Source organism: Cygnus olor, chromosome 18 (assembly GCF_009769625.2).
Source record: "Cygnus olor isolate bCygOlo1 chromosome 18, bCygOlo1.pri.v2, whole genome shotgun sequence".
Lineage (NCBI taxonomy): Eukaryota > Metazoa > Chordata > Aves > Anseriformes > Anatidae > Cygnus > Cygnus olor.
The window spans coordinates 5,918,436-5,942,697 of record NC_049186.1 but is presented as its reverse complement, the minus strand read 5'-3'; the positions used below and the strand labels follow the sequence as shown (position 1 = coordinate 5,942,697).

General features: G+C 47.8%; 3 protein-coding genes across 10 annotated transcripts in view; all 3 read right to left on the bottom strand.

The window, feature by feature from the left end:
• Positions 1-46: 46 nt before the first annotated feature.
• MIF4GD (MIF4G domain containing) lies at positions 47-6,919 on the bottom strand. 3 transcript variants are annotated; one of them, XM_040530978.1, is made up of 6 exons: positions 6,380-6,919; positions 3,896-4,031; positions 3,021-3,130; positions 2,550-2,705; positions 1,734-1,826; positions 47-1,057 (listed from the first exon to the last, which is right to left on the bottom strand). In XM_040530978.1, exons 2-6 carry the CDS (start codon positions 3,975-3,977, stop codon positions 830-832), a joined length of 669 nt encoding a protein of 222 aa, XP_040386912.1. In that variant the 5' UTR covers positions 3,978-4,031; positions 6,380-6,919; the 3' UTR covers positions 47-829. The 3 variants fall into 3 exon arrangements, with proteins under 3 accessions (XP_040386912.1, XP_040386911.1, XP_040386913.1); XM_040530977.1 differs by lacking the exon at positions 6,380-6,919 and adding an exon at positions 6,050-6,220; XM_040530979.1 differs by lacking the exon at positions 6,380-6,919 and adding an exon at positions 5,301-5,435.
• Positions 6,920-7,073: 154 nt separating this feature from the next.
• On the bottom strand, positions 7,074-16,419 carry SLC25A19 (solute carrier family 25 member 19). The gene is made up of 6 exons (XM_040530975.1): positions 16,146-16,419; positions 15,511-15,666; positions 14,536-14,706; positions 13,378-13,561; positions 12,175-12,305; positions 7,074-10,944 (listed from the first exon to the last, which is right to left on the bottom strand). Exons 1-6 carry the CDS (start codon positions 16,269-16,271, stop codon positions 10,744-10,746), a joined length of 969 nt encoding a protein of 322 aa, XP_040386909.1. The 5' UTR covers positions 16,272-16,419; the 3' UTR covers positions 7,074-10,743.
• A 1,269-nt stretch (positions 16,420-17,688) lies between these two features.
• The window catches only part of GRB2 (growth factor receptor bound protein 2), a 57,461-nt gene continuing 50,887 nt past the window's right edge, over positions 17,689-24,262 (bottom strand). For 5 of the 6 annotated variants that reach the window (XM_040530076.1, XM_040530077.1, XM_040530079.1 and 2 more), the window contains 3 exons: positions 23,809-23,931; positions 21,338-21,506; positions 17,689-19,966 (listed from right to left, as the gene is read on the bottom strand). In XM_040530076.1, coding sequence (XP_040386010.1) covers positions 19,781-19,966; positions 21,338-21,506; positions 23,809-23,931 — 478 coding nt within the window. In that variant the 3' untranslated portion in view covers positions 17,689-19,780. Of the gene's footprint in view, positions 19,967-21,337; positions 21,507-23,808; positions 23,932-24,053; positions 24,168-24,262 lie in introns of those variants that run through there. The other variant, XM_040530081.1, reaches the window with a different exon arrangement.

The following is a 24,262-nucleotide window of genomic DNA, read 5'->3' as shown; positions in this document are numbered from 1 at the left end:
TTTTAAGTATTGCTCACAGCTGCACAGAGAGAAAGCAGGGCACGTGTTAGTGGAAAACTTTTATTAGAAAAAAAACCATTTATTTAAACTATTTTGGTTTCTTTCTTCCTCTCCCATTCTTATTCTCGTAAGAAACATACTGTATTTGAAACTCACTAAATTTTGAAAAAACAGTCACTGTATAAAATTTATAAAACCTGTTTCTAGCTACATGTGCTCAGGGACCTGTCCTGCTGCAGGCTGCCCCGTGGCAGGTTGTGGTGGCTAGTGACCAGTGGTGAAGGCTGTGTTGCATGCAGGTGCTGCCAGCGTGCTGGAAGGAGGGAAATGTAGCACTTGGATGAGCTGTTTGTGAGACATCCGACCACAGTACTTTCTGTAACTTGTCCCAGATGACCAGATACAACCTGTTTGGGACTGTGAGCTGTGAAAGATTTCCCCTCTGCCTCCTTCAGCTCTGCTGGCTCTTGGGCGAACCAAAATGCTTGCAGCCTAAACTGTGCTTTCCTTAACAGTTGTATAAAATGCTGGTTTGAGCTAGAAGCCTTCCTTGCCTTTTGCTGGCAGCTGCACATCATTAAACAAAATGAGTGGAAGAACTTGCTGGCTTAAACGTGCCCTACCCTTCCCACCTCTCTAAACATCCAGAGTCAGGCTAGCACCAGTTGCAGACTGATACTGATAGTTGTGTGCCCAGAGGCTCTAGCCAGTATAAATCCTATTTACAGGAAGTGCTAGAAAAACATTAATATGAGAAGAAATTCAAACTTGGTATGAAGCTTGCTGGTGAAAGTGCTGGGGACATCTCTCCACCTCTGCCACAGAGGGGTTAATCTGTCACTTCGCTATAATAGTATTTCTGGGCAGCGTCTGTCATCTTCCAGTCGGCGGCCCGAAACTCGATGATCTCCAGCAGCAGGAGCTGGGACAGGGAGCTGAGCCCTTCCTGCAGAAGGAAGCCATCTCGGAGGAGGGAGAAGAGCTCATCCATCCGCTGTGAGTTCATCTTCTCCAGCTGTTCGCCAATGCGATGGAGCTGCAGCACCAAGCAGTCCACCTTCAGAAGGAAGAGAAGACGACAGCTGAGCACAAAGGTAGTGGGAGCTTTGGCGTATCTCTAGAGGTCCCCATCAGTCACTCGTAGACCAACTCATGCTGTTCCTTTTGCTCTGCATTTCCAAGAAGTGACAGTTCTGCTTCCCACAAGTTGCTGTGACCCAGGAGGGGCTGCGTGTCGGTTCTGGCAAAAGTGCTGGAAAAGCACATTGTGAACTCCCCTGCCTCACAAACAAAATTACGAGAAAAATGCACCAGCAACACCTAGAAAAATGTTAACTTCCTGCAAGATGTCCACAAGGACTGAAAGTCCTTGTCTGCATTTTTCTCCCATGACAGGAGGTGAGCCTGCATAATGCAGGACAGTCCTTATCTCGAGGAACAGCTGGACTGCTGGGTCTCTCCCATCATTTGGGCAACAGGGGGAAAAAGCCATGCAAAGGGAGGACATGCATCCTAGGCAAGGGAGTCAGAACCAACACCATCCTGCTTCCTTCTGGGCTGCCAATCCTCCCGTCCAGCAGGTCTTCTTCCAGCACAAATGGGGGAGGGAGGCTCCTGCCTGGCCTTAAAGCTCTCCTCTACACCAGCCCTCTCTGCATCCCTCCAGGGCTGTGCTTTCTGCTGGTCCTTGGCTGGACAATAAGCACACGAGCACCCCTCTTCCCTGCACTCACCTCTTCCTCCTTCCGTAGGCTGTCAGGCTGTGCCAGTCGGAACAGACAGTCATAAACAGGGTTCACCAGAGCCATCATGGGCATGTTGTTCACCTGTAAAGACACAGGACCTACTGTCAGCTTGGTGGCAGAAAGGGAAGAGGCTGCAGCTATTTTAAAGAATTCTCCCCCTGCTGCTTTTCAAAGAAGGAAGCAGAATTCAGTTGTGCTGCCAAATGCAGCATCGGTGGGCTTTACGTAGCAGACCAGACATTTGAGCCTCCAGGAGCCAGAGAAACTGAACAAACGATGTGAAAACATCTATTTTTAAATGTAAGCAGGTAGTCATGGGAAACACACTTGTTGTAACAGCATTTTTCTTGCCTGCAGGAATTGCATCATTTTTACACGTACACCAAGCAGGCATCCAAGTGCACACACTGCAGCAAAGGCTTGCAGACAAACTCCGTCAATACATGGGCTAGAAACGATTTGAGCACCCACGTGACTAAACAAAATGCAGTTCCCCTTGGACCGAACAGCAACTAGTTCGATCTAGGACATTCAGGAGCAGTCAAATCAGGGGATTTCAAACACCGGGTACAAAACAAGGAAGCTCAGACTTTGTGACTATTCCCAGAGCTGGCTCTGCCTCTCCAAGGCTGTTTGCCTGCCTGGGAGTATCCTTATGCTGAGAACTGGCTCTGTCCCCTGCACTGCTGAGCTGTGGCCTTAGGGCACTGTGTAACACACGTCCAACACCCCTGCCCTGGACCCCTGGGCTCTTCTGGCACCCTTAGGCGGCAGCAGCCGGGTGCTCCTGCTCCAGCTCCTTACCCTCAGGTAGTCGAAGATGTTGCAGATGAAGGTGACGTAGCAGATCCATGCCTGCAGTGACCGGGTGCGCAGATCCTCTCTGTCCTTGTACTCCTGCTGCAGCCGGTTCAGCAGGCTCCTCCGGAAGACGCTCTGGCCCACTTGTTTGCTCTCTGCCTGTGACCCCACAAAAGCAGGACGGAGGGATGAAATCGGGATGTGAGAAGGGCAGGGGGGCGCTGGTACTTGGGTGGTGCAGGACCATCCAGATACCTTCCTGTGATGCCCAGGGAGGCATGGAAGGTGCAACTAACTGCCTGCACTCACCAGCTGAACAGCTGGATCCTGCCACTGCAGGGGCCAAGTGGAAGAAGAGAAAAGCTGGCTGAAGGGTCAGAATGCAGGGCTGGAAAGAAGCCCCTCTTGCCCCTGCCTAGCAATAACCAGCACAGGTTGACAACGTTTCACTGTCTGGACACAAGGATCTCCTACCTGGATGATGGTGTAGCAGATGCGCCCTGCCTCCTTGCTGAACACACAGTCTTTGAGGGACTGGTCCACTATAATATTGGCCACTTTGTCCAGGTCCACGCTGCTGGGGTCTGCAGAGAGGAGAAACGCTGTCAGGATCCAGTACATTTTGTGCCCTGCTTGCTCTGGGGTGCCTAGGAAGCAACCAGGGTTGGCCTAGTACTAGCTGCAGCCTAGTACAACCACATTATGTGGTGGAAGAACTCATGCTCACTCCCACTGCCCCTTTTGCACACCAGCTGCTTTGGAGATACCATCTCCAATAGTCCTCTCTGGCTGGAGACACAGCCAACAAGATGGGGAAGTGATGGAGAAAAGCACGATAATAAGGAGAAGCAAGAATTTGATCTGAATCTGAAATCCCAGCACTGCTTTGAAGTTGGGTTAGCAGGAGCCAGACGTGCAGACTGCCCCTGGGCTTTGACCAGAGACGTGAGCAGGAGACCCCAGGGGCCGGGAGGAGCAGGAACTGGGTACAGGGAGAGGAGTGAGAGGCCAGAGCTGGGGAGGTGAAAGCAGGAGAGGAAGGTACCCGAAATGTGAGAAAGTCACAGTGATGAGCACAATTCCCTGAGAACCAGGAGCTGGATTTGAAGAGCTGCACCATTAAAGAGTGGGGAGGTGGCGGTGGTGGTGGAGGGAGGGGCAAGAGGAGGCAGAGAGCAAACAGCTTCTCAGAACAGCTTCACCTATGGGACCCAGTCCCGGACAAACAGCATTTACAGAACAGCTTTTCTGCACTTAGCAACTGATGTTAGCAGAAGGTGTCCAAGCACCCAGCCTCATCGGCTAGCCAAGCTGAGTGTGGCAGAGGAGCTAGAAGAAAGCCTGCTGACCTTTGAGTGCTGTTTTCAGCAGCTTCTGAGTCTCGGTGTCAAACGACTGTATTTTATACTCTTCTCTGCCTGTTTCCCCCATGACCGGCTTCCTCCAACGGCAGAATCAGGGGAACAGATGTGCTGGTGGCAGCCCCTGGGAAAAGAGCAAACAGGGTTTAGTTGGCCTAGATGTTCTCCTAGCCATTTTGCAAATCCCAGCTAGTGTCGGAGCCCAGGCTTTTACCCTGACAGCCCCCCAGCTCCCAAGAAAAATCCTCTGTTATTAGGGCATCCAGCTCCAGCCCTAAATCTGAGCAAAGCCTCACTCCCACATCTCTTTAAGCCTTGCTTCCTAACAGCCTATGACAACAAACTTCTGGGCTTCATCTTCAGGGCATTTACATGTTTCTGATGTGAAAAATGCGTTTCAGTCTATTGATCTGCAGGTTCAAACTGGACAGCACACCAAGGCAACCCCCAGATATAACAACTACCTCCCTTCTTTAGGCTTCCCTGTGGCTATACCGTGGGGAAGCATATGCAGGAGTGCCCCGTGCAGCCACTCCCTTGTGCCTTTGAAACAACAATTCATCTAATTTCATGCAAAGCCTGGGAAGATTCAAACCAGCACCTAAGCATCCGATCCACCCTATCCAGCGTGAGCCAAGCCTCTCTCCTGCACCAGAGCCAGACTCCCTCAACTCCCAGCAAAACGCAGCAAGCTCTTCATCCAAATCCCACAACAGCTCCCATCTCATCCCTCTGCAGTAAAGCACAGCTCACTGCATACAAAAGGCACTGCTGAACACTCTCTAGATTAATTTTCTTCTGCTTTGTGGTGCAGCAAAGATGGCAAGAGGGTACACCCGGCACAGGGAGGAAGGGCTTCCTTTGACACACACACGAGACAAGCTGCTGGATGCAAAATGCCAGGCTGCCAGACCTACAGCGCAATCAGGAAGAAGGCAATCCGCCAAATGAGTTTTGCCAGCTCGTCGAAATTCCGCGGACGTTAGTCACCCTTCTGTGCAAACAGGTCCCTACCCCGATTAAAGCTGAAGAGCCCATTGCCCTTTAGAGGCACAGAAACGGGTCTCAAACAGCCTGACCCCTACTTGCCACGAAGCCCTGGCACAGCACGTAATAACCCAGAGCAGACAGCGGAGCTCGCTGGCGGGGGAGAGGCCCAGCTCTGCCCTCCTCGCCTGCCTCTTGGGGAGGCCCAGGGCAGACCCTGCCCCATGGGGGCTGACAACAAACCCAAACTCTCACCTGCGTAGTGCCACCTGTCCCCGGACTGCACGATGGTTTCCTCCCCGGAGGGATTCCCAAGCAGCCGGGCACTCCCAATGCAGTGCCTGGTTGGCAAACACCTTCCCACCCGCCCTCTGCTCTGCGCTCTGCCGGCTCCCTCCCTCTGTACCTGCACTCAGAGCATTCTGCGCTGCAGCCCGAGCTCACCAGTAGCCCCGCGTCCCACCGGCAGCGCTGTGCGTGGAGAGAACCTGGCGAGAGCTCAGCTCCGCTCAGCTCGCAGCTTGCAGGACGCGCCCAAGCTCGTCTGGCAGCATCTGTGCCGCCACCGCCCAGCGCCTCTCCGGGATCATCCTTCCCCAGGGCTCCCCGGGGATGGGCACCGCTGCCTTGTACTGCTGGGCCAAATAACCCTGCTCGCAGCAAACACAGCGTGTGAGTGCAAAACCGGCCGGGCCCTGTCTGCTCTAGAGGTCCTGCTGCCGACACCGCCTGCCTGGTGGCAGCGGGTGACAGCAGGCACAGCATTTCCCAGGGGTAAACACTCGCTGCAAGCAGTCCCCGTGAGAGGAGCCAACTGGGGAAGGACCTGGTCGGGTTTGGCTTCCCCACTCCACTGGGAATCAGCCCCCTGCATGGCAGCACCCTACCCTATGGGGTTATCCCCGTCAGGAAGGGCTGGACGTGCCCCAGACATCGCTCAGAAGGGGAGAAGAGCAGCGAGGCTCCTCTGCCACCACCGACCACGCACCCACAGCCCCCCGAGGGGCAACCCCAGCCACCCGGGACCCCCGTCCCACCTCCTCCTGCCCTCCTGAACCCCCAACTTTGCCTCTGCCCCGCTGGGGGAAGCCGAAGGGCGCCGGGGACGGAGGGTCCCGGGGCAGGGCAGGGGGAACCGGCCGCAGCCCCACCGACCTTGCCGGGCCGCCCCCGCTCCGTCCTTCGGCCGCTGGGGCGCAGGGACATGGCCGGAGCGTCCCGGGCCCCGCAGCCCCGGCTCGGCCCGGGTTTCCTCTTAGGTCATTTCCTCGCCCGAGCCGGGGGAGGGCAGAGCCGGGCCGGGCCGAGCCGGGAGAGCGGCGGCAGCCGCCGCAGCGCCACCGCCTGCAAGCGCCGGGCCACGGCGGGCGGCGGGGCTGCCCCCGGGAAACCCCCCGGGACATCCCCGGGACCCCCCCGGCCCCAGCCGGTTGCCCCCCGGCATCTCCCCCCCATCCCCGGGCGGTGTCCGAGGGCAGCGCCTACCTCTGCCCCTCCGGCTCCAGGTGGAAATCGCGTTGCTTTCCCTCCAGGCTCGGGTGAGCTACAGAAAGAGAGGCTCTGAGCAGGCACAGGTCTGCCTTCTGCTGAATTTGTGTGTGTGTATAAAAATAGGAGGAAAGAAATCAGGAAAGAGATGTGTTAAAGCAGCTCGCTGAGGGGGGTGTAACGCACTTCACATTTTTTTCTCCGAGCTCCCACAGAGGAAGATCCCTCCGGGGCTGAAGCTTTAGCGGCGTTTAGCTAACAGCAGAGCAGCCGGGCTGCTGGGAATGGAGACCAGCCTCAGGAAATGCAGAATGAGCAGTTTGTCAACATTTTGCGCAGCGCCGGGCGGCCTGGCTTGGTACAAACAAAGTCTGAACTCATCCACCGTGGGTTTGTGGCTCGGGACAAACGGCGTGGCTCTGACAGGCGGTGGGATGGGGCTGCGCAGAGCCCTTCAGCTCTCAACAGCGTCAAAAGCATCACCTGTGTCTCAGGGGGAAGGGACGGCTCTGCCTGCCTGTGATGACCACCCAGGAACCAGCGAAGGAAGGGAAAACCAGACGGCTCCTGCTGCTCCGGGCAGGCCCTCCTTATCTTTCCCCTCCAGGCAGCAGGAGGGCCATGGTAGTCCTGTGAGGTCCAGCCGCGCGTACCCGCCAGGAGGGAAGGAATGAAAAACTGCAGCCAGGCACGAGCATAACAAAATATTTAATGTTCAGTCGTTCTAAAGGTAGCCACACACTTCGTGCACTTTGTGCTCGGATGCTTTCAGACTACAGCAGCTGCGAAAGATCCACCCGGACAACACAGCAAAACGCCGCAGAGAATGACAGTTCTGCACCACAATAAAAACTTAAACCCGAATACAAACAGTCCATTCCAGAACCAACTGTAAAACATTCATTTCGTTTTAAAAATGATGCTACACAGCTCTGGATGAGCCTCCTGAGAACACGACTGTCCGAGGAACTCTAAGAGCCGGTCAGTGCTAGAGGAAGCAGTGCATTCATCGCGGAGTTTGTGCGTAAAGGTCCTGCCCGAGGCAGGCTAAGAGCTGTGGTGGATCCCACAACCACCGCGTGACTTGTGTGTAACGTTTACCTGCCAAAGTGCTTTTGGACATTCTGATGAGAAAAGGCACTAGAAGAAAACAAATTGCTGAGCGGCTTAAGAGGGGAATTCCAGGCAACGCGCGTCCCCACTGACAGCATTGCCTCAGTGAACCCCAGCCAACCCAGCAGCCTCACGGCACGTCACCCGCTGTGTGGATTCGCTTCAAGTGGGCTGATCCAGTGTGTAGTTTCTAAGAAAAATTCTGTTCCAGCATATGGAAGAACAAGGGGACTACAGCTCTCTCCTGTCTCCTGCTCCTCGAATTCTAGGGAACTTAGATTCAAGTGGTGTGAGCGGGTTTAGCTGGAGCAGCATCAGCAGTAAGACCTGTCCCCTAGTTCTTTGCACGAAACCAGTCTCACCCCTAAGAGAAAACAACGCTCCTGTCACAGTCCCTTCCCCAGCAGCGACTCCCCATCAGCCAAGTGCACGTCAGAGGGACAGATGCTGCTGACCAAAGGCGAGAGAGAAAGTGACTGAGATGCAGCTTCTCATGTTCTACAGTTAGGGTCATCACCTCTTTCTCCTCCCCTCACTGAAAGAGCAGCTGCCTTTCCAGGCCTATACTTAGCAGCCCAAAGGGATTTATAAACCAGGCTGTGCACCAAAGTGCTCTGCCCACGGAGTGCTTCTTCTGGAGTCCACACCAGACTGGCACAGCAACTTAAACTTCGACTTTGCCATCTGTTTGAGGCAAGCGCATTTAATGCAGGGTGGAGAAAAAATTACCGCAGAGAGGAGCTGCTCTGCACTCTCCACTGCTGCCCCCTCTTTGGAACAGTCAGGTTGCACGCACCCGAAAGCTCCTTGCCTGCATCACCTCGCAGCGCACTCCGGGGACATCACCCTAACAGCACAGTTTTGTGCTCTTTAGTCTTTGACCCCTGTGAAAAGCAAAGAAAATCATCCTCTGTTCCAGAGCTTCCATTTCCCACCGCTGAGTTCCTAACCAGCTTCCCTCTATTGTGTGCAGATGAACAGCAGCTCTTTCACGTAAAATGGAAAACAAGAGTCTTGTAATGTTAAACAGGATGGATGGGTCCACGTTTCCTACAGGGGTATGGAGGTCTAGGTCAGCATGGAAAAACTTCTGCTGTAGCCAGTCCCATCCCTGCTAACCATGACAGCATTCCTCTCTAGCAGTAGCCAAAAGGCAGTAACAATCCCAACCTGTTCGTGCCTGTTTTGAAACGAGATATTTCTCTGCCTGAGAAGGACATCAGAAGGCTAAGTTCTTCACTGGTTATGATGTATTCCAAGACATTACAGGCTACAATGTCTTCCAAGAACAATGGATAAACAGTAAACAAATGCAAAACATTTCTAAGAACGTTTTGGGGAGCTCTCAGAAGAACCTAGGTAACAGAAAAATGCCAATGGAATCGAGGCACTTTGACAAAACTTTGCTTAAAGGAGAAATGCAAGGAATATTGAGAAAAACCGCCCATTTTTTCAGTGCATGCATTTAACACTCTGAAAGGTTCATATATCAGCCTCCTACCTAACACTGCTCAGTCAATCTAATTTATAAAATAGTTCTCAAAGTCATCTGCAGTGAAACAGCCACTGTGCACTCACAGATCTCAAACCACAGCAGATACAAAGTTATTTTGCTTATTTGCCCTGGGCTTGCAAGGAATCTCGCTGGATATCTCACCCACAAGTGAAACAGCTGCTCTTTAAAAACAGCCTCTCACAATAGTTCAGGATAAGTGAGTAACACTGATACGCAATCCACATTGCCAGGAGAAGTTGCGTCAACAGAATGGAATTGGTCATGCTGGAATTTGGCCAGACCATTTGGGATTAACACCCTGAATATTGAAAGAAAGCCACAGAGAACTGCGTTAAGAGAAGAACCATCAAACCATCCTCAAAATAATTGCAGTGCTCTGCCCTTTTTACCATTCACCAGATGACTAACGTGCTTTTGTATCACACTGGCTCTTCCTTGGAGGCCTGCCTTCCATACACTGGTCCAGCTATGCCCTGCTCAGCTTGAAAAAAAAACAGAATAAAAGAGGAGGAAGAAAGTCATTTTCCTCTCTTCCCTTTTACATAATTCAGAGTGTTTTTTTAAAACCATTTGTAAAATCTTTGAAACTCAAGAAAAACACTTCTCCAGCTATAATTCAATAGTCCTTTTCTCGTTAAACACCAGTTGAAAAACTCCAATTTGATGTTCAGTTCTGTCACTTCAGCTATTCCTGTCAAAACATTTTCATTTGCTAGCACCACTGTGGGACTGAGGTTCAGAAATGTTTTGAGACCAATACAGAGATACTGTCTAGAAACATTCAAAGGTGGTATTTTTTTAAAAAGACTTTAGTACTTTCCACAGGACTTTCCTTCAGTATTCCAATGTAGATTAAATATTTCTAAAACTCTACACAGCATTTGTTTACTCACTCAGCAGGGAAGCAAAGCACCCTGTAGTAAGAATTGGGCTTGTGCGCTGAAACCCCATAAAGCGGGGCTCTTCATCTCAGGGTCTACTTGGAAAAAGCGTGACCAAAACAATGCAAAGCCTTAAGAGAGATATGGCAAGACACACAGGAAGAGAAATTGGCACTTACGATACAGTCAAGCTCACCAGAATGAGTTGAAGTCAGCATGATCCACTAAGATACTGTGTTTAAAGTGGCTGAGAACGCTCAGCCAGTGAGTGGCAATCAAGACAAAATTTGCAGCAAAGAAAAGGAAAATGAAGGATCTGTGCACGCTAAAGAGGTTTTAGTTGACTTCACAACAGCGGTGCAGAGCTACCTGTGCAACACAGAGAAAAGAATATGCTGCCAACAGCAGACCATAAGCAAGGAAAAAAAGCTGTGCAGATTTAGTGCTAAGTGGCATCACGTGGTTAAGCAGCAGCAGCTAGCCAGGATCCCTCTCTGTGATCAGAGATCCCTCCTGTGCAAGCACAGGAATTCACCCACTCTCCCAGGTGTCTTTGCAGAGCACAGGCTCTGCTAAGTAGTTGGACGCTTGGTTCCTCCCCTCACTAAATGTGTGCTGATATTAGAGGAGACAGAACAAACTAGTGCTCTGTTTAACAGCTTCCAGCAGAGCATTTCAGTGTCGTTAGCAGAACTGCAGTCACCTTCTCCTCCTGCTTGGTCCCAGGATGTCAGTTCCTCCAGGCTGGTGGAACTCTGGGAGCTCTGACATTTCCAACATGATAAAGACAGAGCAAAACCTTCAGTTTCCCTCCTCCAGGAGAACACCAGGTAGCCAAACACACGCCTCTTTCAGCTTTCTTTCCTCTCGGTGCTGTCAGTGTTCTTCAGGGCACACAACAGGCTGCAGAACAGCTCATAGGAAAAGAAGACGAGTCCCGTAGAGACAGCAGCCTTCAGCAAGCTGGGCGAAAGGCCCTTAAAAAATCCACCCAGGCCCTCCTCTCGCATGACCTGCCTTAGGCAGTCCAGCAGACCCCTATACATCCGCACCTGGGAAAGAATGGTGAAAAGGTTAAAGGAGAAGAAAAACCCAAGAGAGCCTACCTGAGAGAGAACACAGAGAGCCCCAAGCTATACCACAGAAACATAATCTAGACATGCATCCCAGAAATGCTTTTCTGGCTATTGTTATAACTACCTGAAAGTTTCAGAGAGTCAGGTTGTTCGTGCTGCCAAAGAGAAAGCACGCATTTTGCATCAGCACTGGCTTGAGCAGATCATTCCAACAGAATGCCCATAAAATCTTTATGCCACAACAGCATGTATTATTTATGGTAGGAGTTTGTAAAGCAATTATTTCAGATCATGCTGCTATTGTTTGCCATCTTCTTCACTCTCTAAGGAGAGATAGCTTTTCAGTTTTCTGACATGCAGAAAACACAGCTACAGCACTTAGAAGTCTATAAATTAGCTGTCTGTATGTCATCACTTCAGGCCATGAAGGTTTAACAACGTGACACATCAGCGCTAAGAACAAATTCTGTACCTCACTGGAAGAAAAGAAGCATCCAATGCAATGAGTTAAGGTTTCAAATTCCTATCCCAAAGTTTCTTGAGGTACAGACTGATTTACTTCTCAGATCCGCAGAATTTGAAAGAAACATAAAAAGAAAATTTCTACTCTTCAGGGAAAAAAGAGAGAGCTCCTTGAAAGATCTGTATATGCCCTAAAGTATATTTCCAGGTGCTGCAGATGGTGCTTAAGAACACCAGAAGCATTTAATTTACTGTGAGTTTCAGGATGTTCTGGTACATAAGACATATGCTGAACACTTGGTGCCCATTCTTTGCATCAAAACAATAATTGCAGAAAAGGATACTGGCAGGCGATCCCAGCATAAAGCCAGTGTAATCCCCTGCCAGTCATTCGCTCCTCGATCACAAATACCAGGCAGCAAGCAGAAGAATAAAGGAAACCAACCCCCATTTGTCTGACTAACTAATCCCCAGCTCCAAGACAGCCTGCCTGATGAAGATGGAAGAGAAGGCAAGGCACAGGTATGCTGGACGATATCATAAAATAAATCAATTTATTCACACAGCTATTCCCATTATTAAACAAGAACAATTAGCTCCCAGAAGTTTCCCAGAAGTTGCCAACCAGTATATGAACACAACAGGTACCACTGGTGAATCGCCACTGCATTCTAGTGATGACTGGCTTCTTGTCTTGATGTGAATCCACCCTCATGAAAACCAGGCAATTCAAACATTTCTCACCTGCCCAAAGGCTGCTCGGGCACGCTCAAAGCCACCCACTTGCAGTCGTTTTTTGATCAGGTCAAAAGGGTAAGTGAGGGTTTTGCTGATGACTCCAGCACAGCTGCCACAAACAAGGTTTTTAACATTGCCTGAGAAGCAGAAAGGGGAGATGATGGCAGAGGGAGAAAAGAGGATTAGCGGGAAGTTCAGATTAAAAAGTCATGAGAGGTAAATTAAAATAACCTTGCACAAGACGACCCTTTAAAATCACACCATCATTGCACTGAGTTATGATTTTTATCTACCAAGTGGCAATGCACAAAAGGAAGTGTCACCAGAGAACCTGTCACTACCGGATAGAACAGTTTTCATGGCTCCCAGTAAAAGGAAGGTTTCCCACTGGAAACCTTGCGCTTCTGACTGCTCGCTCCCATCCACAGTAAGTCAATTTAAGTCACACGTTGACACTGCCTGATTTCACAAAGTCTTGTGAGAAATTAATGTTATGGTATTAGTCTTTTTCCTGACATACATGAGTTCACAGCACAAAACCACCATCAGTATCAGCCATTTAGAAGTAAATATGCAGACATGATATTGAAAAGTCTAGTTCCCCCATCTGAAGAAATTCTGTTGAGGAACCTAAACACATTTACGCAGCATCCATTCTCTCTCTGGGAGGCACTAGCCTCCAGAATTGTCAAGGCGACAGGTTGCACCAAGACAAGGCTCTTTTATAATGGAGCTCGAAATCAACACAGGAGTATCAAATCAAGTAGTTTTAAACTAGACTAAATGAATCCTCTGCTCTAACAGCTCTGCTGGAACCCGTAGACAGATTTACTGAGGAAATCTCAGAGTCCTGTTTGTACAGCGCTATTGAAATCGAGAGAAAGATTATGCCAGCACGGTCTTCCCATGGAACGAGTAACGTGACACAGCTCAAGAAAGAACACCCTCTGGCCTGTGACACTTCAGTTTCCCATCTAACCATGTTTCCATCACGGTCATTCCATAAAATGAGTTATTTGTAAACTTCACTCTACTTGTACAGTATACATGCAGGGGTAAGAATAAAAGATGGGAAATTGAGATGCTTTTCAGAGGTTGCATTGAAAAAGGACAGATAGGACAGAAAATTGAGCTTATGACAGTCTCCCAAACTAGTGTTCACCCTCTCTTTCTTTCCAGATCACAGACTTCACTGTCCCAAGTGCCTACCTCCTTCCTTTCCTTCAGCCGGAATCATCCATTCAGACAGTTGTTTCAGAGTGTTGTAGAAAGAGAACTGGAGACCAGCATATGGGAAGATGGCAATGACTGTGGGGGTCAAACCTCTATAGAACGTCCGAGGCCCTTCTGTTTGGTACATGGTCACCACCGCATGGCGAAGGTTGTGATAGATCTAGACAATAAAGAAGATGCTGACTTGCCAGTGAAACTGGCTTAAAAACATCAGCCCAAAAGGTCAGGATATTTCCTGGTAAAGAGGATAAGAATTTCCCGCTGCCCAAAATACAACTGACTGGTTTTCAGCACAGAGCGACGAACAAAGTGATTCTGCACGTCTTCATGCAGTATTCTTAGCTGAGCCCTTGTGGCTCTTTTAATAAAGATGACAATTCCAACCTAAGTCTGAGCCACAAGAGACTAATTGAATGAATGGATCGTTAGCTCTGCACTGAAAGGCCTGGGCTGACATCACATCCCACATCCAAGCTGTGCTTCTGAGGGCAAGAAACAAGGCACAGACCTAAGCTGTGGACTGAGACCACTTGCATCACTGCCATAATTACTTATTTCTCTTATTAACAGCTCTGCTTGGTCCTGCAACGGAATTAATATAATACATATTGTGATTCTACTGCAGGCTAAGACAAAAAACAGAAACGGTTGTGATACAAACTCACACGTGTCTTGTTACTACAGACCTAATTAGTATGGAGACCAGTTCTTGCATAAGAAAGGGTAAGAAACACAGGTGAAAGGTTTCAAGATTCACCCCTACCATGATCTAAACATGACTCTGTGTAAGTGGGAAGTCTGAAACACGCAACGTACAACTGGCTAGGGAGTGTATTCTATAACTGGCCAACAGCCAAAATGAAAATCGAGTTATCCTGATAAGGACAGCTTCTCCTTTCTGGATCACCTGTCAGGAGTCAAACAAAAACAGGCCCAGCAAAACATAATTAAGAAAGCTAATGTCAACAGCACAGAGGATATCTTGGCAACAACACAAACATTGCCCAACAACAGCACCTGCTCCTTTATGCTAACCCACAGACTTATGTACTTTTCAAACTTCCCGTATCCATACAAACGAAAAATTGCTACTGCGATAGATAAAAATTCCAAACATTGAATTCTGAACCATACCTTTGGCTCACCCTGAGCAGCAAAGCGGGTGCGTAGTGTGTCAACGGGCTGAACTGCAACAGTGGCCGTGCAAGCAGCCAGTCCACCGCAGATGAAGTGCACAAAGGAATCGCGGGCATTGTATGAGGTGACATTGTGCACCAGTTTGGTCAAGCTTTCAAATGCCATGAACTTACAGAAACAAACAAACACAGGTCAAGGAGTCAGTTCTTATCACTGACACAGATTTCCTCCTCTTCTTTCATCTCACCAAGAGCTCCACCCACAGCTTGTAACCACCTCCTCTCTCTGTCCTTCAAAAGTCCTCCAATTTGCACGCTGTTGGAGCATGTGCTCAAAGAATGCCTTGTGAAAATCACTGAGTGGCCTTAAGAATGCTTGTGGTATTCTGATCTCTGATACTTCTGGTGCATCTGGCATTCAGAGCTGTGAAAACTCATCTTCATGCTCTATATATCCCAAAAAGTATTTGCTATGTTACAGATATAGTACCCATTACTCTCTGAACCGCTGATCATAAAATATATTGCTAATACTTAAAAATAAAGCATAACAATGCTGTGCAAAATACTGTCAATTCAGCCTCATTGACTGTGTTGCCCTAACAGCTTGCTAAGAAAATGTGAACCAGAGCAAAAAAACTACACAGACTTAGAACATTAAGAGCCAAACCAAGTGTCAAGAGCAAACAGGCTTGTCTGTGACACCAGACAGAGAGCAAACTGAGTTTACTCTTGCTGTGCTCCAGGCTGGCCAAGCAGAATTAAGCTCTGTTCAGCAAGCTCAGGAAAATTAATTTAGGAATTAGACAGCAACATTATACAACTATACATCTGTGACTAGAGCTGCCTTGAATCAGCCCAAGGTAAACCTAGACTTTTCTACCTTTCTGCATCTGCCCATGCAGCCAGTCTGAAGAGCAAAGCAGAGTCCTACAGAGGTACGCTGGGCCCGGCTGATGTCCGGTCACCTTACCTGAACAGCTCCGTAGCCCGCTGAAAGGAACTGGGCAGGAACGTGGCCCTTCCAGAAGGCTCCCAAGCCCTCCTCCTGGAAGATGCGCTGTACAGCTTGCAAGATGCCATGGTACTTAGCCCCCGGGGTTCTGGAGGAGATCTGCTCAATCTGAAGCTGGAAGAAAACAGAAAAAATATTTTCAATTCCACATCACGTTTCAGTGATGCTGAAGCGTCCCGTTCAGGAACTCACAACCCTAAGAGCCGACCAATGCTAAGCGAAGACATTCTGCCTTCCTCAGAATCACATCTAGACCTGACTGAGACGTGATTTACGTAGGTCTCTAAGCAGTAAAAGCATACAAACAACGCAAAGGCCATCAGTAGGGCTGACAGTGAAAATTAAACTAGACGACTGAGATCATTTAGAAAAAGAGAACAAAGTAAGAAAACGCATGATCCCATTGAGACATACGAGTCACGTAAGTAACTGGAAGGTGCACGACAGCCCTGCCACCCTGCCTGACCTGCACCTGACAGAGGCGAAGGCCGATGCGCAGAATTAGCGCTGTGTGCAGGTGCGAGCCGTTCGCCCAGCACCACCCTAGCCCTGCTCCACGAGGGCTCCTTGCCCCCTGTCCCCGAGCCGAGTACCTGGAAGCGGATCTTGATGACATCCAAGGGACTGACCAGGACGCGGGTGACGAAGCCGGAGGCCGATCCCGCAGCGGCCGCTTCCACCGTGGAGACGCACTTGGCCTCGGGGTCGTAGCCCACCATGCCTGCCCGGGGAACCCCCTCAGCACCCTTCCCCAAGCCCTCACCCGCAGCCCCCCGCCCCAAAACCGCCCCTCACCCCACGGGCTCTGCAGCCGCCCCTCACCCCAACTCCCCCCCTCAGCCTCCCCTCGCCCCCCGGGCCCGCTCGGTGCCGGCCGGCTCCCGCCGCGGGCCCCACCCGCCGCCTCAGCCGCCTGCCGGGCGCCGCGCTGCGCCTGCGCGCCGCGGGGCACGCTGGGAGTTGTAGTCCCGCAGCCCCGCTCACCTCAGGGGGGACTGGACCCTGCCGCCCCCTCCCGCTGTATTGGGGTCGTGAAATGAAGGCGGTGTGGGGCTGCTGAGGGTCGAGCAGCACCCCTGGGGTGCTGGGGAGAAGGGGTGAGGTGGGGGGAACAGCAGGTCTGCGCAGAGCCCCTAAGTGGAAAGCAGCTGTTCCTTAACCATAACCTACCATCACAGCAACAGGCACGTTGCTTTTCATAGAAGCACAAAAAAAGTTTTGCTAAACTTTTCAAGGTACGAATTAACATGCTCCTGAGCATGGCCTGCTATAGTATTGTAAAAAAGTGCCCAAAACTTCAAGCCATACTGTGAATAATTTCTATACTGACTTCACTGGCGCAAATGAAAACTTAATAACGGGAATATACTAGCATTTCTGATTCACTCCTTGACTACTATCTGTATTTGATCTAACTAAGAGTAACCACTAAAAGCCTGTTATGTCAGTGGGCCTCTTCCTATTGTACGTTAAAACCCACTACAAAAGGCGGAGGCATTACCTGCCTGTAAGAGGAGGCTGGCGAGAAGTGGCGGAACCAACAGAGCAGCAGCTTCTGAAAAGCGACCTGCAGAGCTGCCCACACCCCTCATTAGCACAACCGATCTCTTCCATTTCTTTAGGCAACAAGAGAAAATTGAAAACGATCTGTAAGGCACTGACCACGCAGAGCCAAAGCTTCTGTGACAGTCTGAACTGGAGCTGCTGTTGTTACACAAGCCAGATGCTCATCTTTCTCTCTGTCCTTTAGCAAGACCCTCCAGAAATAACCAGCGTATCGCTCTCCATTACTGGCTCCTTACTGCATTAGAGTCAGCACCACAGGGCCGCTCGAGTGGTTACGAAAAGAGCTGAGAAAAAAAGCAGATGAAGAAAAGCTCAAGTGCCACCCTCCCACTCCACTACTAGATACTGTTTGCCCTTCTGACAGCGACCTGATTGTTCCTCTCCCCGCTTCGCTATTCGCACCAGCACGTGTGGTTAAGTGACACGGTTCTCAGTTGACAGATTGAAAGAGCAACATGAATTTGGCTAAGCATGCTGAGATCTAACTGCGATGCTACAGAGGCTGAGCACTTATAAATTAGCTTGATCAGCTATATTTTGGTCAGCTGAAATAACAGACAGATGCTCAAGTGAAGAATTCAATGTATATTTATTATTCACAGTTAATTACTATCTACCAAATGCTGCTGCAGAGTTAAAGGATTAAGTACATAGGCCTTTTTTTATTTAAACACTGATTTTTTTTTAATATATATACACACACAAGACATATGTCTGCAAGGCTGCATGATATACACCAATTCCAAAATAAGGAAACAATCAAATGGTCCAGGTGTAGAGAATGCCATAGATTCCTTTTCCAATCACTTTACAAAGAAGGAAGAAAGTGAGTGACAGCTAGCAAGGAGAGGGGGAGAAAGTAATACTCTACAGGATAGCTCTCTCTTTCATCTGCTGGAAAATCAAAGTGTAAGGCAGAGTCCATCTCAGGAATAAAACCTGTAACATTTAGTACAAAAAAAGGCACCCTCCAACAAAAGATTGCCCGTGCTTATGCAGGGCGGGAGGAGATCTCTACCGCAGTTTTTGGATTCGTTGGTGGGGTGAAGGGATACAGCCAAGCGGCCACCAGAAGGAAAAATAACACAACTGAAGATTGGCACAGAGAGCAATGTGGTTTGATAGCTTTTCTTCCCATCCAATTTAACGTCACACTGCTCTGGTGGAAGAGCAAATGGCCACAGTAAATGCCATTATGGTAAGGGGTGGGGATTACAGTCATCACACAGCCTGCTGTGAATGGGGAGCGAGGTGGAGGGAAATCTACTTTAACAGTAACACTGACCTGAGGAGGGAGGAGAAACTGGAGAACAGTGATGCCAACCCCACTTTTCATGAGCAACATGACTGCAAATACTCCCTATCCAGGCAAAAGAGACAGGCTGATTACATGCATCACGTAGAAACATTCACTAATAGCATAAAATGGTTTCAAGCACTATTTCTTGAGGTTTTTCTGCATTATAAAGTTTTCCATCAAAGGAATGTACATTTTATAGGACATCTCAGGACTACTCTTTCTCAAATTCCCCCCCCTTAACCCTCCCTCCCCAAAATATTCTTCCTCATTTTCCCTGGACATACCTTCCCGGTTTCTCTTATATCTTTTGAGGCTCCTGGTTGCAGCTTCCCACCACTGAGCAGCCTAAGCTGCCACTGAATGCCTTGATTTTTTCCCCCCCTTGGAATAAGGAAAGTCAAACAGTAAGACAAATCTTAAGATTAAAGCTCCATCTCTGGTTGTAGATTTTTCTCAAATGTCCGTTGATAAAGCCACCCTCCTCTACACCCCTCACCCCGAAGTATTTATTTACACATAGGCAGAAAAAAACCCTCTGAAAAGCTCTGGACTGTCCTTTTAACTTAAAAAATAATAAAAAAGAAAATAAGGGAAAGGCACTATGGAAAAAATTACAGAATGTGCTCAACCGTACACCTTTCAGAAAAAACAAAAAAGCTGTCAGCACAGCATTAATAGACTTCAGTTGTAGGTTGGAGTTTCTGAAAGCAGCTCTGTGACTCAAAAGAAAAAACAAAACAAAAAGCCACATAACTCTTCTCCCTTCCCCTGCTTGGAAGCTGCTGAGCTTCAGAAGAAAGTGCCAAAGGAGAAGAGACAATAAAAATTAGAGTAACACCTCATCTTTCCCAGGCAAGAAGAGCTGAATGTTGAAGGCAAAAGCAGACTGATGATTTTTGTTTTTTTTTTTAAAGGCAGGACTGTGGATTTGGTTCTTCTCTCATGTCCCTTCATGTCAAATGAAGACCGTTTGCAGAGAGAAAATACCAGCAGAGTTTCTCCCTTTTCCTTTAACTGCATGGCTAGGACTTTATATGGCATTAAAACTTCATGCACTGATGGACAGAGGAGGAGGGGGAAACAAGAAGAGTGAATGAAAGGGGGTAACCCAGGAGCAGCTGAGGAAATTTGTTATTTTCTTTTTTTCTCTTTTTTTTTTCCTAAGATAAGTTTTGGTGTGTAAGTTGAACTCTTCCCCCCCACCCCACCCCTGAAGTTCCGTACTGTGAAGGAGGATCACCTCACGGTGAAAGGTGACTCAGGTTTTATCGCCGTGTGATTTTAGGTCACTGGCTGCAGTTAGGCTCTGTATGTGTATTTACTGTTTCTCTCGTTTCTTTAAATAATCTCTAATATTTATCTCTAGATGTTCCGATTCACTGGGGTCACATAGTTGCGTGGAAACATGCCCGTCTGTCCGTGGCAGGCTCCCTTCCACCAGTTGGGGTCAGAATTGTCAAGGACTTGGATAAAGTCTCCGCGGCGGAAACCCAGCTCTCCTTCCTCTTGGGGATCAAAATCAAACAGGGCCTGAACGTACGTTGGTTGCTGAAAGGGGAAAGAAAAAGATACGCAAAATGAGAATCATCTCTACAGCACTCGAGACACCTGGTCCCTCAGGCAGGATTTTAACTTGCACCAGAGTTTAACAGTAAACACTTGGGCTGTTTCATTTTCCCGAAAGCCAGCCTCCATCATCTGTAACATGATAAAAAAGGAAAGCATGGTCTATAGAAGACCTTAGAAAAAAGTCAAATTTCTGTGAAAACCCTGAAATAAAGACAGCAGATGTCTCAGACGTTCTAGTATTTATTTTCCAGTGTTCACTACTTACCATAAATCTGTACCGTACTACAATGGTCTTTTTACTTATTTGTCCTGTTTACAGCGACCAGCAGCATGAATATTAATAACCTACCTAACCAGTGAAATACACAGTTTCCCCTCAAAGCTGGACATTGGCATTTTACACATTTTCCTTAAACCTCTCCAATATCAGCAAGTTTTGCCACAAAGCATTGCGTTTGGTCAGCAAATGTCTCCATTGTTATGGAAAAGCTAGAGGTTAAGTTAAAAATGCATTTGCATTCTTAAAACTGGGAGTCTAACAAGCTATCTTCATGCTTGTCATTCTCAGCCAGCTCTTTTCTCATCCTCTGTTCATCACTGACCCAACTGTGCAGAGCTGTACGTTAATTCAGATGAACTCTGGCAAAGGCTGCCCAGAGCACCAAGAAGTGTGAGGTTCCGGCCCCTTCAAGCTAGATCTAGAATGCTGCAGTTAGAGGCAAATGGATTTATCCAGAACTGACAAAAGATCCAGTTATATCCAACATAACATTTGGACTGCCCTGGGAAATGGAACAAAAAGAGTTACATACACGCAAGCTGCTCTACTGACACGTAGCAGGAGGTTTTGGTTCCTCTTTACGCTGGATAGATTCAAAACAGCAGGCTACAGATGTTCCATATGCCACCACCTGTAGCCACCTCTTCAAGAAAGTACCAAAACTTCACTGCTACCAGCGGGTAGTTCTGGCTATGAACCAGTACAAATAGAACTGTCCTTTCTTACCATGTCCTAAAACAGTAGTAAACCCCTTCTTAATTCACAGGAATCAGATGACCTTACTTCAACAGTAACCATAAACATTAACACAAGCTGAGTGTCCAAGCAGCAACAACAACATTTTGCCGGGACTGAAGGGGAGACTAGGAGTTAGCAGGTAGGCTTTGCACAAACATCCAGCTGATTTTCCAGTATAATTCTGTCAACAAGATCCAAAAATACACTTCAACAGAAAAAAAAAAGAAGTCAGCTTTTCTCCATCCCTATTCATTTCCTTTGAGATGTAATCCCACTCCAGACTGTGGTTGCAATAGCCTAAAAAATATGCTCTATGAGGACACTTGTCTTACCTGTGGCACCTGTTCAATGTCCCGTAGAAATATTTGCTGGTTCCTGGAGACAGATGTGGATCTGTGATAATCTACCAGCTCGTTCAAAGAATTGAACTTCACCACCCAGAGGAAATACTTGCCAGCCCCATCTCTAAGCACCTTGAAGTGCTGCACATCGTTTCCAAACCTGGGAAGGAGTGAAGAACACAGAAAAGCACATTATTAGTCACTGAGCATTCTTCTGGGATCATAAGCATGAAGAGTTGGGTACAAAAAGGTTGTTTGGGGCACAGTAAAAGCTGTTGGTGACACTGATAATACAAATACCAATTCATTGTTGTAAAGATGTTTGAAAACCATTTGTCAGTTGCATCTTACAGAAATCAGTGATCACAGAAAGAATTCAAATACTGAAATTATTTTTAAAAAAATCCTGCAAGCTTCAGATGCACTCTTCTTATAGTAGGTCTTCAGTTTAAAACCACCTGTTCCAACCACTCTGAAGTTGCAGACGTTTGAGGCCTTCTGGTGTCACAACACTCCTTCTCCAATAGCACGTGCAGTTATTTCAGCTTTTTTACACTGCATTACCACATAGCTGCCATCCAGCACATGTACTTTTTGATGCTTGCATGCAGTCGTCTGAGCTGCTGAAGACAGTGCACGGGATACCTAGGACACGTGCCACGGACTTTGAGGTACAAGCACAAGGTCACATTAAAGAAGCTGCACCACAGCACCTTCCAAATCTTGTATTTGGAAATGTGGAGTGGAAGTTGAACATGTGCTTCAGTTTAGTTCTTCAGACACAGCAATTTCACAATTGACTCAAAGCCATTTCAAGCTCGTGCTACTCTTGCTAAGGTCCTGCACTTCTCACAGTCTCAGCCCGTCCCTCCCTCACACAGTACCACTATGCCTGTGTGATAATGCAGTACACAAGCACCAGTCCCATCAAAGGCAAGTTGCTGGGAAAAGAACTGCCATAGGGAGGGTAGGATCATCTCTTTTGGCAGCTAGTCTGGACTTATGCAAAAGGACATCTTGCAAAACAGATTTCTCCACTCTTTCAAAAAAAAAAAGCAGCACAAAAAACCCTTACAAGGTGATGTTCACAAGTAGTGGAGCAACTTCAGTTCTACTTTAACAACTTTTTTTGACAAATGTTGACATCCAGTTGAAGCTACGTTTCCAACAATTTTATTCTAAATAAAGAGTATCTCCACAGAGGGTCCATCAGGATTTTCCAGATGAACAGCACACCAGTATTTTTTCTTTAGTCTAAAACACTGAAAACAGGAGGCAAGAATTCCCCACTTGGCATGAAGAGCTTCTATACCATGGCTGAAAGCATAGACACTGTCTTGGTGACACAGCTAACACAAAACAATTCATGGGTACACTGCCTCTGCTCCCCTTCCTCAACATGAGAGCTTCTCACCACTTCAAATGCTGCAGATCACTGTTCAGGGAAGGGGAAAAAAAAAGCTTTTCCAAATTAAACAGAAAAAAGCAACTGAGATATTACCACCAGGTGGCAACACTAAACAGGCAGGCAGAGCTATGCTGTTACAACCTTAGGTTTCATAAAGAAATGCAATGTCTGGAATGAAGCTTCCATTCATATCTAGTATTCCAGCTCAGATTATTGTACCCAACAGAAATATAAACAACTCTAAAATCAGTTGCTTAATTCAGTTTGTTGGCATGACTCGGTGCTGCCGTACAGGATGATGAAAATTTGGTTACAGACCAAAGACGACCAGAAAAAAATAATCTGCTAAGACAGATCACTGATAGGCACAGAAAATACAGCAAACTAGGAATCTTGCATGAATGATCTAAATCTATCGTTAAGATAGATTGAAAATCTTGTTAATTTCTGGTACACGAGGGGGAAAAAATAAAGAAAAAGGGAAAATCAGCTGCTGAGGACAGAATTCCCCTCTCCTTATGTCCAATTACATCCCATATCCTTTCAAGTTTCTAATACCTCTATTTTATAGAGACTTCAAAAGGTGAGAAATACTTAGACATGGCCCACATTATACTGTGCTACCTATCAGGAACTCCTGCTGGTTAAGAGCCAGTACTTATAGAAAGGTTGCTCAAGGACGTGAACTGTTCCTCCTTAATGTTCCTCTTTTTTTTTTTTTTTTTGTTACTAGAGAGATTCTCTATGAAGGTGTAATGCACTGTTGAGCAATGGAAGAGGCCTCTCCTTTCATAGCACCACGTCCCAGTGCTAGACAACACGAATATCCCCAAAGTATGAGCCAAGCAGCCACAAAAAACATTTGGAAGTGTACTGCACAAAGGCAGAATATAGAGTAAGAAAATTCATAACACTGGAAGAACAGGCAAGCTATAAGGCATCTGGAAAAATATTCCTGCTCATCAGCGCTAGCAATCATCCGTCCTTTATCCATGAGTGAAAACGGGCATTAGGTGTCACGATTACCACACAGGCGCTTCTGGGCATTACTTACTTGACTGAGAGAGAGAAGTCCCCAGGAGCGCTCTCACTCTCCCTGATGAGGAAGGCACCATCATGTCTCTGTTTGCCTAACATCTCTTCAGCCTTTGCTCGGGGAATCTTTCCAAAAAACCACCTGTGGAGTGAGGAAAAGAAAACAGAGAAAGTTAAGAACTCAAAACGTTTCATGCGAGAGCCTGACAGATATTCACACCGAGGTGAAATGATTCCTTATAGAATTACCTAAACTGCACCTACCTCATTGCCACCCTACTACAGGCTACTGAACCATTTTCAGAATGTTTCATCCTGGCAACGAAGCTACCACGATACGCTCGCAATCACCCTATTTCACCCAATTTAGCAAAGCAGAGATGTGGTAAGCATGAAACCCTCAAGTTACAGGATTTATTTTCAGAAGGGTGAAATAACCCAACTGCTCAAAATTTCATGTGTTATTCACAGTT

What these genes read in the sequence shown, in the direction of transcription:
- MIF4GD (XM_040530978.1), bottom strand. Translation starts at nt 3,977, where the DNA reads ATGGGGGAAACAGGCAGAGAAGAGTATAAAATACAGTCGTTTGACACC. An exon ending in GCTGAAAACAGCACTCAAAG is followed by an intron (nt 3,131 to 3,895) that starts GTCAGCAGGCTT and finishes TCCTCTCTGCAG; the next exon opens with ACCCCAGCAGCGTGGACCTG. An exon ending in ACATCTTCGACTACCTGAGG is followed by an intron (nt 1,827 to 2,549) that starts GTAAGGAGCTGG and finishes GTGTCTTTACAG; the next exon opens with GTGAACAACATGCCCATGAT.
- SLC25A19 (XM_040530975.1), bottom strand. Translation starts at nt 16,271, where the DNA reads ATGGTGGGCTACGACCCCGAGGCCAAGTGCGTCTCCACGGTGGAAGCG. An exon ending in TCATCAAGATCCGCTTCCAG is followed by an intron (nt 15,667 to 16,145) that starts GTACTCGGCTCG and finishes GTTTTCTTCCAG; the next exon opens with CTTCAGATTGAGCAGATCTC. An exon ending in CGGGCTACGGAGCTGTTCAG is followed by an intron (nt 14,707 to 15,510) that starts GTAAGGTGACCG and finishes TGTTTCTGTAAG; the next exon opens with TTCATGGCATTTGAAAGCTT.